Raw genomic sequence first — 15,546 nt, 5'->3', positions numbered from 1 at the left:
CAGGCCCAGGTTACAGAATGAAAAGGTAAAAATGATAGCAGGAGAGACGAAAATAAATGAGCTTAATTTTTTATATTTTTTTCAAAGAAGCCGGGAAAGGGCGCGAGAAGGGGAAAAGAGCGAATAAGTAACCGAGTAAAGAGGGGCGCGCAGTTCTAAGAGAGAGGGAAGACAGAATGAGATAAATGTTTTCAGTTTAGTTTAGTTGGCGCAACTACAAAGTTGAGTAAATTGGCGGGGGTAAATTTCGTTAAAGTTAGTGAAGGCTAGGCTTAACTTCCATCTCCCTTCGGCCCATTCTCAGTTTCATTCATGAACCCACCAGTACTGAGACTCATCGCCACGCTCTTATCTTACACTCATTCTCAGTAGATGTGCTGCTGATATAAATTTAAAAAACAATTATTTTAATTCTTATTACATCAGTTTGTTACTTCAACTAAATGTGTGTGAAAATTATGATTGTGTTTATCAAGTAATTGTGTGTCAATTGTTTGAATTGAGTGTTTGAATTTGCTGACAAAAAAAAGTTTACGAAAAAATTCAAATCTTGGATTCACATCTACTGGAGTTTTAAAAAATACAAACTTACACAGGTTAACTATTTATTTATTTATTTTTTTATTTTCATAAATATATATGTATATATGTATTAATTTATACGTTTAACTGTAGATTAGACCGTGACAATTAAGATATCGCATTTATCGTAAGTGAAAAATAATAATTACTTTTCATACTTAGTAATATTTATTACTTATGAGTCATTTGGAAAATTTTAATTATATATTTATTATATAACAATATATATATATATTAATAATTAAGTAAATTATTTCAAGATAATTTTTATTTGTTTTAAAAAAAAATAATTTAAAAAAATTTTTGTTGTTTTTAATAGGACATAAATTTTATCATTCGTGATTTCCAATCGCGTGTTAACAATTCATCGTTAAATACCTCGACTAATCGTATCTCGTGAATCATAATAAAACGCTTAAAATAATTTTATTAACTATCGATCAATTACCTCCCAGCCATTTGTATCAATAATTTAATAATCGAAAAAAACACTCGTTAAAATTTTATTATTTTATTGCTTTGTAATTTATTTTTATTTTTTTTATTGCTTTTATTTCTTCTTTATCAGACAAAATTATTTATGGAAATTTACACGAAATTTTTGTTTTATTAAAAATAGTAAAAAAAAAAAAAAAAAATAGTTTTTTAAAAGTTTTTTGTATCTGTTCCGTGTACTGGACCTTTTGGTATGGCAACGTCGCGTTAATTCTTTCTTTCTTTTTCTTTCTTACGGCAATGGCGTTGTCTGATACACTCTGGTATAGAAGTAAACGCTTGAAAGCTAAACTAATATGAAGGCATTACTACATATAATACTGAATACAGAATACAGTGTGGCAGCAAAGCATCAGTAAAGCCCCGGAGAATTCAGATGGAGATGGACTGAGAATAGAAAATAGAAGGGGCTCAAGTTTTATATTTTTAAAGGAAGACAAGAAAACTTTACTCGTACATACATTTTTTAAATCTCCACTCGCTTTGTATTCTATATATACTTATTTATTTATTATTGCTAAAGTATTGCTTACAATCTTATCTGATTCAGTTATTAATCCATATAATTTTAAATCGCAATGTTTGTAATGTATCGCTTTACTGATGCTTTTAGTAAATGCTGCTTTTATGTAGAAATTAATGGGAGTCTTAAAGAAGATAATTAAATATATTTTTAATTCAAAGTTTATTCATAAAAGAGTTTATCAGATTAATAATTTATAAGGCAAAAAAATATTAATTGGAATTTTTTTTTGGCAGTAAAATTTATAGTTTTTGGGAAGACATTAATATTTTACTTGAACAATTTTTTGAATTATTAATTGAAAACGAAAATTTTCATAGGAATGTAGCAGACATGAGACAAATTTAAAATTATAAATAAATAGAGTAAATTATTTTTAAAAAAAATATTTATAAAAAATGCACTTATTAATTTTTTAATTTTTTAAATGTGCATTTTTTTTTTTAATTTTATTTTATTAATTATTTACTCTACTTTTTAATAATTTTAAATTTGTCTGATGTCTGCTACATTCACACTTATTATAATTTTTTGATTTTTTTAGAAACAATAAATTATAAAAGAAAAATAATTCAAAAAATTGCACCTATATATTTTTTAATTTTCTACATGTGCATATTTTTATTTTTTTTTTATAATTAATTTATTTAAAAAACCCGAAAATTGCTAACTTAAAAATCATAATTTTTTCTAGTTCTAAGAAAATTTATGTTTCCTCTTCATAATGCAAAATTTTTCTACGCCAAGAAATCGTTTTTTGTGTTGAGTTTAACGTTATCGCAAAAATTGCAAGATAATCAAATTTTTTAAATTATTTTGAATGAATAATCTTTGGCGGTTTTTTTAAAAATATTTTTTCAAGTAACAGTAACGGGATTTTATTATTTCGGATTGAGATTAGATTTCTTTCTTTTTTTTTTTTTTTTTTTTTAAAAGTAAGAAATGGGTGAGATTATAAAAGCAACTTTGAAAGGCGAGTCAAAGGAAAAAAAATTTAGTCGGATGAACGGCTTGTTTTAGCTGTAGTCTTCGAATATCGTCGTATTGGGTCTCGGTTAAATTGCATCTAGAATGTCTGAATGCGGGTGGCTTTTGTTATGGGCTCTTGAGACAATTTTGAAATTTTTTACTCCCTTTTATATTAAGTATCTTGTATGGCTTTAGTTTCACCAAGGGCATTGTGTTGATGAGAATGTGTTGGGAAAAAAATTTTTCGGGTTAACTTCTTACTGGTAGCAATTAAATTTATTTATTATGAGTTTTTAAAACAAAAAATTTATTTAATTATATAGAAATGTAGTTTTTATTTCTTACTATTTTAACATATTTATTTAAAATTTAAGCCTGACAGTAAAAGAAGTTTATATGTGAGTTTATTTGATGACTTGGTTCTTTGTGAATATTTTTTGCAGAAACTTTCTATCAATTCAATCAGGAAAATTATTTTAAATTATAAACATTACTATAGTTAATACAATAATAAAATAATATATTCTTGTAGTTTTTGTCGTAATAAAAATTTCATATTGGTACTTATTCTAAACTTCAAAATATGACACAATAACAAATTTTTTTGAATTTAAACTTTTTAAAATACAAAGAAAAAAAAATTGAAAACAAAAATTTTCTTGGGGCGAGAAAAAATTTATTGTGCCAAAAATCTTTTTTTTGTGTATATATGAATTCTTTTATCAAAGTTTTTTGACTTTTCATTAATAGTGATAAATTTTATCATTAATTTCAGAGCAAAATACGGTCAGAAAAAGTCGATTTTGAACTATTTCTTAACTTTTTGATGATTTAATCATTGTTTCTTCTTTTGAATTTTCAAAAGTTTAAAAAAAGTTTGTCATTGAGTAAAGTTTTGAATTTTATAAGCCAACGCTTTTTAAATTTTTCTTTTTACGGGTTTTTATAGTAGTAATAAGCAGAAATTTTTTATTTTCTATAAATATAATAAATTTAAAAAAAATGATTTGAACTTTGAATCCTACCAGCATAATTATTGATTTAAAATCGATTGATCTGATGGAAAAACTTTGGTATTTATATCAATACTTATTAACATTAAATAAATCTGAAAAATGATATTATAGTTTCTCTTTGACCAGCATAATCTGAATTTACATATGTAAAAATATATTTTCTTATATTACATAATCTCGTTAAAATTCTTTACTAAAGAAATTATAAAATTGTCATGTAATAGTTAGCAGATAAATAAAATTCAAATTAATGAGATCGATAATTTGATTGATTATAATCAGATACATTTGAGATTCAGAATCTCGCGATTCAGATTCACAGTATATTTTAATATACCGGATTTATCTCGAGACACGTTGAATAATAAAAACAGAAATGATTGAATAAGATATTAGTCGTCTGGTAGAGTAAAGGTTCTTAGAAGACGCAATGGAAGTTAAATAGACAGCAAAGCGTTCGCTTTAACATAAATGGACATCGGTCAGTTTTTTCAAGAGTAAAAACGATCTTCAGGGGTCTTTGTAACGGTGAGCCTCAAAGTATTGAGGTCTTAACCTTTAATTCTTTTTTATCCTCATGGTATGACTTCAAAAAGTTCTATTGCAATTTTGAAATTTTCATTATTTAAAATAAATTAAAATTTTTTTTTTTTTTTTTTTTTCAGACTAAAATCTTTTGAGTCTCAGGTTGATTTTTCTTAAAAATTGTATCGGGTAACTAAGTGCAAACATAATAAATCTGTAATAACATATCACTGACGGGTGATTCGATCTTACCCTGAAGTATAGTGTGCTTTTACTTAAGGTTTTGGTTGTGTACTCGAATAAGACCGTGAGAGAATTGACGGTTGAGAGTCTCAGAGATGGTAGTGTCTGGTCATCTTCATCCAACCATTTTTACACTCACCACCTGTCGTTTGAGCGGTCAAAGTAACTCGATCTTAACTCCGTAACCGCTTTAGGTCTTTACAAATATCCATATTTATAATAAAAAAACAACCTAACAAACAGTTTTTTAAATTATATAGATTTTTATTCCTCTTCAATTATCATAATGTTCGGTTTCAATGTTACTACTATACTTTTGAGTTTATATTTATATAAAGAATTAAATTATTACATGCATACAAGTTATATTACTCTTGAAATTTATTAAGGCTTTCCTTTAAGTTTTCTTGTATTACTTCTGTGTGAATATTCTGATTTTTCTTTAATAGAAGATGAAAATTTGCTCAAAAAGTCAACGAGTTTTTTTAAGACTTTGAATTTTTTCTAAAAATTCTGAGAAAAAGTTTTAATGTAAATTTTAACACAACTTTGTTTCGAAATTTAAGAATCTGTAATTTTGAAAATTTGAAATCAGAACGAAACCTATGAAAATTTAGTACGCTTACAAAAATTCATATTGAAAAAAATATTTAATTTAAGATCGTCAAGTATGAAAATTAACCCAATTTTTCTTAATATTTAGAACAGTATTTGTAAAATTAAAAACGTTATTCAAAATATTAATACATTATCTTATATGAAACTTTTAACAAAAATTATTCAAAATCATACGGAGGTATTAAATTTAATAGTCTTATTTCATAAAATTTAGAATCAATATTATTAATTATTACGATTATTCTTAAAATTAATAGATTCAAATATTTGAAAAAGCTTAGTACCTTTAGAAAAAGGGTAAAGGTTCCAATTTTGGGCTCCAATCCAAAAATGTAGCAGTGGCCACAAATGCTGCTTTTCTTGGTGGAAATTTTTCAGACTTTTGTCTGAAAAAGTCTCTAGAACTCTAAAACTCTAAATCATTTTTCAGACGAAAGCCCGGAAAATTTTCACTCAGGGCTTACTCTATTCAGATGTCTCTCCCCAAAATTTCGTTTATTTCTAGTATTAATTTTTTTTATTATTTCCAATAGTTATAAAAAAAAAACAACAAATTAATGAATGAAATAATTTTCAGATAACATGGACGTCGAATCACTTTACGATTACGATGAAGAGGATCAAGATTTCTATGAAGAAAGTCTTTTAACTCGAAAAATCTACCCTATTGATCATCGTGCATTAAAAGTAAGTAAAGCGAGGTCACATTTTAAAGTTTAAATGTGAAGGTTCTTTTTATACCGTAGCAAAAGTTTATTGATTATTTAATAATTTTAATAACTGATCTTGTATAATGGAAATTTTCTGACTCGTGTCGTTGATAAATCTAAGTATAGACAGTATGAATGGTAGTACAAGTTGAAATAGAGAAAGATTTTCTCCATTGAAGCTCACTCGGTTGACTTTATTAATTAATCAGCTTATTAAATTTACAGTCGCTCTTAGTTATAACAATCAATAAATATATTTTAAAATAAAAATATATATACGTCAGGATGACTAATAATTTCACTTGACAACCGAATTTATTTTCGTGTCTGGATATAATTCAAATAACAATAATAATTATATCAACAATAAAAAATTTTATTGACGTTCATTTAAAATTAATCGTCTTACAAAATTAGAAATAATTCTTTTTTTTAATTAATTAATTATTATTATTACAGACCAAGTTTTTCGTCGTAAATTGTAACTTCGTCTAGATTAAACAAACTTCATTGTTCGTGTCGGTACAGTTGGAGCCCTCAATAACGACCTCCTACTAACTGGTACTTGCGCCCAGATTTTATTTTTGATCCTCGGTGGAATCGAACCCTGGCCGACGTATTACTAAACCCAGCACGTTAGGCACTTGACCAATTGGCGGTTTATCCGAATTCTTCTTTAGTTTTAGTCAAATTATTTCAAAAGTGAAATATTTATGCTAAAAAAAATTATATTTCCAATTATAAAATAAAATTCGTACAGAAAAAAAATACTCATATAAATTTTTGCTCACATTCGGGTGTGTTAAAATAAAATTTTAAGTTGCAACTCGATTTTAAAAATGAAAGACAGGTAAATTTAAATGGTTTTCTTACATGGGTATTTTTGATCTCGTTATCCCTGAAAAGGCAAGGTCTCGGGTCTCCTCAGGTAGTATAGTGGGAACCTCAGAGCAAGTAACACCAGTTTTCAGTACAATGAACAATTCTTTGCCAATGAATTAAATCATAATGACTATTTTCTTTGGCAATTCTCTTACTTGTTAGCAACCCAAAGAATAAAAGGTTATTTATAAATCATTACTGAGTCAACTTATTATTCTATAATTATTTCCATAACAGATTTCGAGAGCTTTAATCAATCCGATAACGTATCTATTTAACATATTGATTTAGATTTGCATAATATTCTATTATTACAAGATTACGAAATATCAAAAATATTACCCGAGGATTAATATATTTTTTTTTAAATAGAATATGACTTAGTTGTTTAAAAACATCTTTAACGACTTAAATTTTTTTTTTTTTTAAATCATTTGAGTTGTGTATTTTTTATTTCTGTCTCCTTTTCATTGAATCACTTTATCTCTTTCGTTCCTTCAGTCTCTAGTATCATTGCGTCACTCAACAGCTAGGCGTTTCATTCAGTTGCGTGGCCACATGAAGGTCAAGCGGTCGTAGTTTACTATCTCTCTCGTATCAGTTCTTTACACACAACAATTCTTCATATGTTCTATCTCTCTTGCTTCCACGAACTCCCCTCTTTATGTTATTCGGGTCTTTCCGTTTACTCTCCCTCTGGTGTCTTCTCTTCATTTTCCTTTCCTCGTACACGAACCGTTCGTTCAACAATCCCCACTCTGCTCGATGTTTTAAATCAACTCATGAGGCAGGTTCATTCATACTTTTGCCACATGAGTATTTCTTTACACAACTGTCGTTTTCTTCTATGTCGCTTTTATTGTTTTTATTCTTTTCTTCATTTATTTATTTATTTTTTTTTAATCTCTTTCTACACACAGAAGTATGAAATTTTTTACTGAAAGTAAATATTCTTGATTCAAGAAAATTTTTTTGACACTTCAATTTTCTTGGATCAAGTAAAAATCAACATTTTGCACAAAAAAAAAGTTATCTTGAATTCAGAAAATGATTTTCAGAAACCAGGTCAAGATTTTCTTGAACTAAGAATTTCTCTAGTTCAGAGATTTCTACTTGATCCCAGAAAATTGAAATTTTCAAAAAAAAAAATCCTTGAATCAAAAATATTTACTTTTAATTAGAATTTTTTCTGTATACGTACTCAGCCAACTAATTTTGAAAATTCCTCTTAGAAAATTAAATTTTCTGTAAAAAATTTTTTAGTCAGTAGATTAAGAAATATAATTTTAATTATTTTTATCATTAACTTCATTGATCTCAGAATTAATTACTATTTTTTGATCGAATAACAAGATAATTATAAGTTTATATCGAATAAATTTATTTTATATTCTTTTAAAAATAAAAACTAAGACTTTATTGGTAGTCATGAAAAAATATAAATTTTAATCATCAATCTCTTTTGTTTCTAATAATAGAATCGAACTTTTTTTTTAAATCAGTCAATAATTTTATAGACATTAGACTAGTCTATTATTTTATTTTACCACGCAGGTAAAACGATTTCATTGCTGGACTTTGTAATACGCATTAGTATTAAGCAAGGTCTTTTTTTTTAAATCTTTATACATTTTCATAGTTATGGACAATAAAATTTTTTAAAAATTATTTGAAGCGTAATCTACGAGGATCAAACGTGAGCTTCGGATGTGGCAGTCTCAGTAGTGGTGAAGTAATGATGATGATGGCCAAATATATGAAACAAGAGTCAACGTCAGATGTTGAAGATGAAAGTATTATGCCCAGAGTACCAGACAGATTTACATCAATGCGAAAAGTTCCTTCACTTTCAGACCTCTCTGATCCCGATAGTTCAATAGGTGAGTTTTATTATTTTCATCTACAATTTAATTACACACTTGATTATTTATATATTTATTCAATACCAATCAGATTTATACAACAAAATTGAAAAAGATATAAATTACATACATTAGATCATAAAATTAGGAAGGTAGATAAGGAAATCTAACAAGAGCAAAATAAAAGGAAAATATATCATTACACTAAAAAATTTATGAAGCAAACGCGGATTAAATCCTGAGTAAATGATTTTTAATTTATTTCCTCCCTTGGAGTTAAATTCACTTCGAAGGGTAGTTTATTTAAATATTAAAACTCCGAATCTGATTTAAATAAAATTTAGATCACTCCGTATGCGAAGTGATTTTTTAAAAACTCGTGAACTCTGAGTGACAGAGTGAATTTGAATTGAAATAAAATCCGTACTCACTCATGATTTCTTACATTGTAAGGTCGTTGTTGCACGGGATAGAGATTTTATTAAAATTTCAAATTAGTAAAATTAAATTGAGCGATAAATTTTTAAAAAATAGCTGATAAAAATAAAAATTAGTATAGAAATTATATAGGCGGGTAAAATTAAAAAATATTTAAACTGTAAAATTAAAGGGGAGCGATAAGTAAAAATATAAAAGGTTACAAAGACAGATTAGGCCATGAATTTAGTTGAATGATAATATTTAGTTACTTGTGATATACTACAATAACTATTTAGTTGAATATGGAGTGTAGTACATGATCAAAATACAGCGAGAATTTACGAATTGGATAATCAGCAGCATCCTCATTAATCTCCCTCCACACTACGCCCCCGTCTTCCCTTCTCTTTCGTCATACCAGCTTGTCTAATGCATTCTACAGTCACAATAAGTGTGACAGACGACAATATTATCATTTTTTCATACGTAGGTCGTAACATCTTTTCTCTTATCTATTTTGTTTTAAATTATTTTATTCATAATTGAGTTTTTATACTTTGTCACCTATTGCACCCAATTAGATCTTATCATATACATATACATACATCTCTAGCAAGCAAACACGTGTCAGAGTCAACTACTTATTTATTATGATATTAATTACTGGTTAATTAACTTAATGACATCGTATTAAACTTTTGTTTTATCGTTATAAAAGCATTCGTTTTTTTTTCTTTATTCATTAAAGGATTTATCGAATTGGAATAAACAAAAATCCAATTATTGACAGTAATCAATATGTCAGACATTATAATTTATTAATTAGATTTAATGAAACACAGAAAAAAATTTTTTTGGCCCAAGAAATCCTTTTTGACTACCCGCTAAAAATTTAAAAATTTAAAAAAAAAGGGGAGTTATTTTCTGGGTAAAAATGAATCAATTTGAATGAATTTTTTTTATTTAATACTTTTAATAATTTAATCGAGTGTTTTTACACTCAAAAAATGATTTCTTGGTGCAAGATTTAAATAAATTTCGGTTTTCTGTTAGAAAAATTATTTTCCATTTTTTAAAATTATTTTTCACTCAATAAGTTATTGGGCTATTAATTCTAGTAATTAGGAGATTCTAAAAATTATATTAATATATTTATAACTTTCAAAAACTTCGAGGAAATTAATTAAATAATTTTAAGTACATAATTAAATAAAAATATCAATAATGAATATCCTGTCAATAATTGGGTCTTTTGCATTGTTTATTACATTTATTAAAATATAAAAACCATTTTTTTATTGCATATATTAAATTAATTGACTTAACAACCGCCATATTTTTAAGTAAAATAATATTTTCCATTATTGTTTTCTATTTTTGAAAATTCTAAAAAAATATTCCAAGCCGATTTCTCGTAGCAAAGGGTTGAATGTACGGCAAAGCATAAAGAAACGAGATGAAATCTATTTTTATCGCGTTTCATGCTGTAGAAATATACAACCTTCTAGTAAATTAATTTTCCAGCTCTGTATGTTTTCAATGAATAATTCACAGCAATAATTATTTTTTCATAAACAAAATACAGCATTTACAAAAAAATAATTATTTAAAATTAAATACACGCAATTATGTGACATCACATTTATTATTAACCAATCGATATATATCGATAATAATAATTAAAAATGATAATCAAAGTCTCGTATGATAGTGAATTTAAAAATATTTTATGCTAAAAGTCTTTTACCCCATTGTCTTAATGGCATTCATGTTAAACAATGAAAAAAATTGTTGTTTTTTCTTTCCTCTGTTTTCTTTTATTACTATTTTTATTTTTTTTCTCGTCTCGCCGGCGATTATGTACACACACATAATCTAAGTTAACTTTTTATGCAGCCTATAAATAATTAATTAGATTGATTCTTCTGACGCCATACATCGGTGTTGACATACAGAAATAATTTATAAAAATTCAAGGAAAAAAAATTTTTAAAAATACAGTAGGAGAATATTCTGCTGTAAATCGGAAGCTGATGTTATATAGGAGTCGGAATTAATTATGTTCTCGTCATGGTTCAGGTCACGCCCTGTCGTTAAAACAACACCAAGAGAAGAAAAGACAAGAACAAGATGGTGGTTTTGTCATTCTAAGAATATTCCCCTGGTCATGTCTCTGTATAGATACAAGGTATATACAATTTATTCCAGACAAACGGGTACCGGATGAACGTGCTTGGCGTTTAGTATCTAAGGGATATATTTCTCTCACACGCTACTGTCTATATTATGTTTTTTAATTTTTTATATATATACATAAATATATATATTCAAAATTTTATCTCCTCATCTCTCTTCAAGTCCATTCTCTCAGTACCCCACACTTTTTTTAAATTTTTAATTACTCGTCGCGTATTAAAATTTTATCAATTAATTGAAAAAAATTGAAATTGACATCAATTTGAAATTTTAAAAAATTTGGAAAATAAATTTCAGTAAAATTTTGATGTCAATTTTATAATTCAAATTTTGTAGTCCAAAATTTATTCAAATTTTGTTTAACTTCTAATGACAACTTTAACTAATTTTTAAAAAATTCTATTTTCGCGCCATTTTTATTTTTTAAATTAATGGTTTAATTATTTTTAATTAATTAATTAAATTTTAAAATGGCTATGAAAATTGAATCATTACGTATTTTTAAAAAGTGGGGAGGGGTAATGGCCTGAAAATGTTTTCAAATTCAAAAGAAAAAAAAGCGCGAAGCTGAGCGTATTTTCCAACCCTCATAATTTTCTAAAATTGATTTAAAAATATTATTTGGAGTAGCCGTCAAGTTGGTAATTGATGAAAAAGTATAGAACAGAACCATGATGTTTCATAAATTTAATTATCAAGATGATTAAATCTTGATCTGTAAGAATAAATTTATTAAATTGCATGAAAATATTTATGGAAAATCATCGGTCCATCATTAGCCCGTATTCCAACGATGCAATTAAGCAGCCGGCTTTAAAATAAAACTTTTCTTTCCGTGGGAGTCTGAGCGGGTCTTAAAGACCTTAGCATGGGAAAAAGTATCTGTAAAAATATTGAGAATAAGTGTATCCCAAACTGTAGCCGAATTTGAGAAGCCTCATGAGTGCATAATATAAGAGGTAGAAATATATAATAAATGCCGAGAGAAAAGGAAAAAAAGAAAGAGAGAGAGTGAGAAGGTGGTCGGCACATTGCGTGAAATATGTAACCACAGCTGTGCGTGCGGCCCGTCTGGCCCCTTAGTATCCAGAATCCTCGATTCCCATCTTTTTCATCATAATAATTTTCTCCAGCACTTGTTTGGTAACTAAACTAAGCTAAAGCAAAGTTCTCACGTTCTTCTTTTAAATTTTCACAGCGTAACAATGCAAAATTTTAAAATAAAACGACCTCTTGGAACTAAATTTACACTTGACCAAAACTTTCTCATTGAATCGTATCCTCAAATTTTGAGTCTTGTCGCGATAATAAAAAATTTTAACGGGACAAATTCGCGAGATAATTTCGTCAAAAACCGTTAAATTTGAAAAACGTAACGCGCATGCAAAGAGATCTATATTATTGGTAGTAGATAAGTAGTTACCATACGTTAATTCACTAAAGCTTCAGCTTTGAACTGCGATGGCGCCACCGTCCAATCATAGCCGGTTTCCCTAACAACACGAGTTAATCGTGAAAAAGTTGGTCATTCATTAGTTTCCGACCAACTTGACGACAAGTTATCGACAACTTCAGCTTTTGCAACTTTTGGCTACAAGTTAACGCCAACTTTCTCAGAAAGTCACCGTCAACTTTTTGGATTTACAACTTTTGCCACCAACTTTCTCAGAAAATGTCTATCAACTATTGGAGGTACCAACTATTGGCGGTCAACTTGGTGTCCAGTTGCGGCTGCAAGTTTCTCGTCAACTTGGCTATCAGGGTGTCGTAGACTTTAACGTCGGTAAGAAAGAAATTGTCGGTCAGTATTTTTTTACTTATGTGTCTTAAGTAATAAAAAAAAAAAGGAATTGAATTGAAAAATAATAATAATGAAAGGTGTAAAAGCAGTAGTACAAGTAAAGTTGAGAAACAACTTTTGTAGCCTTACATTAATTATATCCTTGCCACATACAATGACCTCAATACACTTTACAAGTGTGGGATTATGCAAAATTTTATTTTCATTTTTTTAAAACTCAAAAAAACTTATTTTCTTCTGTTATCTTTTTTATTTTCATATCTTTCTTTAAATTTTAGGGATGAAAATTTTTCCCTGCGGATTGGCGGCAAATTTTAAAATACCGACTGAGTAATTTCGGGACTTTTAGTAATTATGTATATGGAGATGCAAAAACGTTTGATTTATGAGAGTAAACGTGTTTTTAGTGATCTTCTCTTCTCCCACGGTGTGGTTTTAATGTCTTTGTAATATTATACTCGTTATTTAAAAGGTTGTCCGTTGAAGCCGGACGTCGTGCGGGATTTTATGGACTCTTGTATCTCAGATCTCATGTATATGTACATATAATTGTATATATATATGTCTTATCCCTCTTGTCTCTATTCGACCACCCGTTGGTTGTTAGAAAGAACAGGTAGCAACAGGTGGTGACGTCACGAGAGGCGCCACGCGCACAATTTCAGCGTTTCATTCATTCATTCATAAATGTTTGCCGCGGGCACCGCGAAGATAAGATATTTAACTTTACGACATGCTGATTATGAATTATTATTTTTCGATATGCTTAATTGAGATTGTTACATCAGCTTACTGTAATCACTCATTAACGTTTATCGTTACTAGAAAATTTATTATTGAGGTTTACTTTTAATTTTCATTTTCCCACAATAAAACTTAGACTGTTAAGAAACAGGAGTTAATTCAAAGTGAATATGGATTTTATTTCAATTCTTATAAACTCTGTCACGGAGTTCTGTAGTCTTTTCGTAGTGATCTGGATTTTATTTTAATATCCGAATTTAATCGGCAATTATTCCAAAAATTTTTATCACCAAAGTTAGCTGACGTCTAATAATTGTATGATTAAAAAAAAAAATATTTGAAAAAATTGCACTTGTAGTTTTTTTAATTTCCTAAATGTGCATATTTTTAGTTTTTTTTTTTTCATCATTTATTCGTTGAAAAAAAAATCCGAAAATTATTGATTGTCTGTCAGTTTCACTGATCCTGAAATTAACAATTTCTTGATTTTTTTTTTTTTCGAAAAATCAATAATAAAAAAAAAAAAAAAATTATGCCAAGTAGAAAATTTTAAAAACCACAGGTGCAATTTTTTGAAATATTTTTTTTTTAATAATTTATCGTCTTAAAAAAAATCAAAAAATTATTAGATGTCGGCTGATCAGTATCTTAAATTTTTTACAGAGGCTCAAAGGTTAACATAAAATAATTACATAAAAATACTCAAAAATAAATTTTTTGTTCCACACATAAAAAATTAAAACATGTAATTTAAAGTTTTTACCGGCTATTATTATTAATAGGTTATCAATCTATTTTCGAAAATAAATTGACTAAAGTTTAATTTGGAAAGTGGATCTAGTAAAGTTTGAGGGGAGTATAAACCCCACTCTTGGGCAAGTAGCCACGCGAGTTCATTCATGAGATCGTGGGAACGCGTTCTCTTTTCCCCTCTCTAGTCTATCTGTTTTTATTAACCGACTTAGCTGTTTCTCTAACTCCTTAACTCTCCCACTACATCTCACATAAATTTTTTACTCGGCATCTTATTCCATTTAACCGCTTCTTTAATTTTATACCTGTCCACTATACAATCTAGTAAATATATCCAACCTTTTATCTCATTTTTATTTAACTTTTTTTTTATTATTTATTCTCTCTGTAACATCCCCTACTTACATCTTTGTGTCTGGCGCCTGGTACAGTGACTGTCACAAGTTACGTCATTATTTGTGTCGGAAGTCATCCAACTTTGATGTCCGAATAATGGATATATAAATATTATTTTCCAGTTCCGTAGTAGTTTACAAAAAAAAAAAAAAGTTAATAAAAAAATATTTAATAGACTCAATTTATGTCGCAATCAAGATTTTGTAGGCGGGATTTCTTTGAGAGCTGCCGCCATCTACTGAGAGAAATTTATCAAATTTTAAATAATATAAAGTCATAATTAATCTACATAATTATTTAAATATTTCATTCTCTTTAATATAAAATAAAATCGACTCCAAAAATAATAAAATAATTTCCAAAAAAAAATAAAAAGTAGGTGCCATTTTTGGACACTCAATACTTTAATTCACTAAAAAAATTTCGGAGTAAACGCGGGTTAAATCTGGAGTAAATTCGATTCAAAGGGGAATTTATTTATGATACTGGTTAGCCGACGTCTACGAATTTTTGGATTTTTTTTTACACAATAAATTATAAAAAAAAAAATATTTGAAAAAATTGCACCTATAAATTTTTCAATTTTCTACATGTGCATATTTTTAGTTTTTTTTTTTTTTGTAATTGATCTGTTGAAAAAACAATCAAAAAATTTTTTGATTGTCTGTCAATTTCAGGATCATATTTATTTTATAATTTAAACTCCAGTTTGAAGTGAATGCGCATTTTATTTAAATTCAAATTCACCCCGTCACTCGAATTCCGAATTTTTATAAATTACTCCGCATACGAAGTTTCTTTAGTGGAGTAA

At 27.5% G+C, this 15,546-nt stretch overlaps 1 protein-coding gene across 4 annotated transcripts in view; it reads left to right on the top strand.

Annotated features, from left to right (window-relative positions):
• LOC103571785 (ETS-like protein pointed) overlaps positions 1-15,546 on the top strand; it is a 53,193-nt gene that overhangs the window by 188 nt on the left and 37,459 nt on the right. For 2 of the 4 annotated variants that reach the window (XM_053742499.1, XM_053742502.1), the window contains exons 1-3: positions 216-596; positions 5,549-5,658; positions 8,239-8,443. In XM_053742499.1, coding sequence (XP_053598474.1) covers positions 5,554-5,658; positions 8,239-8,443 — 310 coding nt within the window. In that variant the 5' untranslated portion in view covers positions 216-596; positions 5,549-5,553. Of the gene's footprint in view, positions 1-215; positions 597-675; positions 710-5,548; positions 5,659-8,238; positions 8,444-15,546 lie in introns of those variants that run through there. The other 2 variants (XM_053742500.1, XM_053742501.1) reach the window with 2 other exon arrangements.

The sequence above is a fragment of the Microplitis demolitor genome, chromosome 10, assembly GCF_026212275.2.
Source record: "Microplitis demolitor isolate Queensland-Clemson2020A chromosome 10, iyMicDemo2.1a, whole genome shotgun sequence".
NCBI lineage: Eukaryota > Metazoa > Arthropoda > Insecta > Hymenoptera > Braconidae > Microplitis > Microplitis demolitor.
This window is presented reverse-complemented; position numbering and strand designations above follow the sequence as displayed.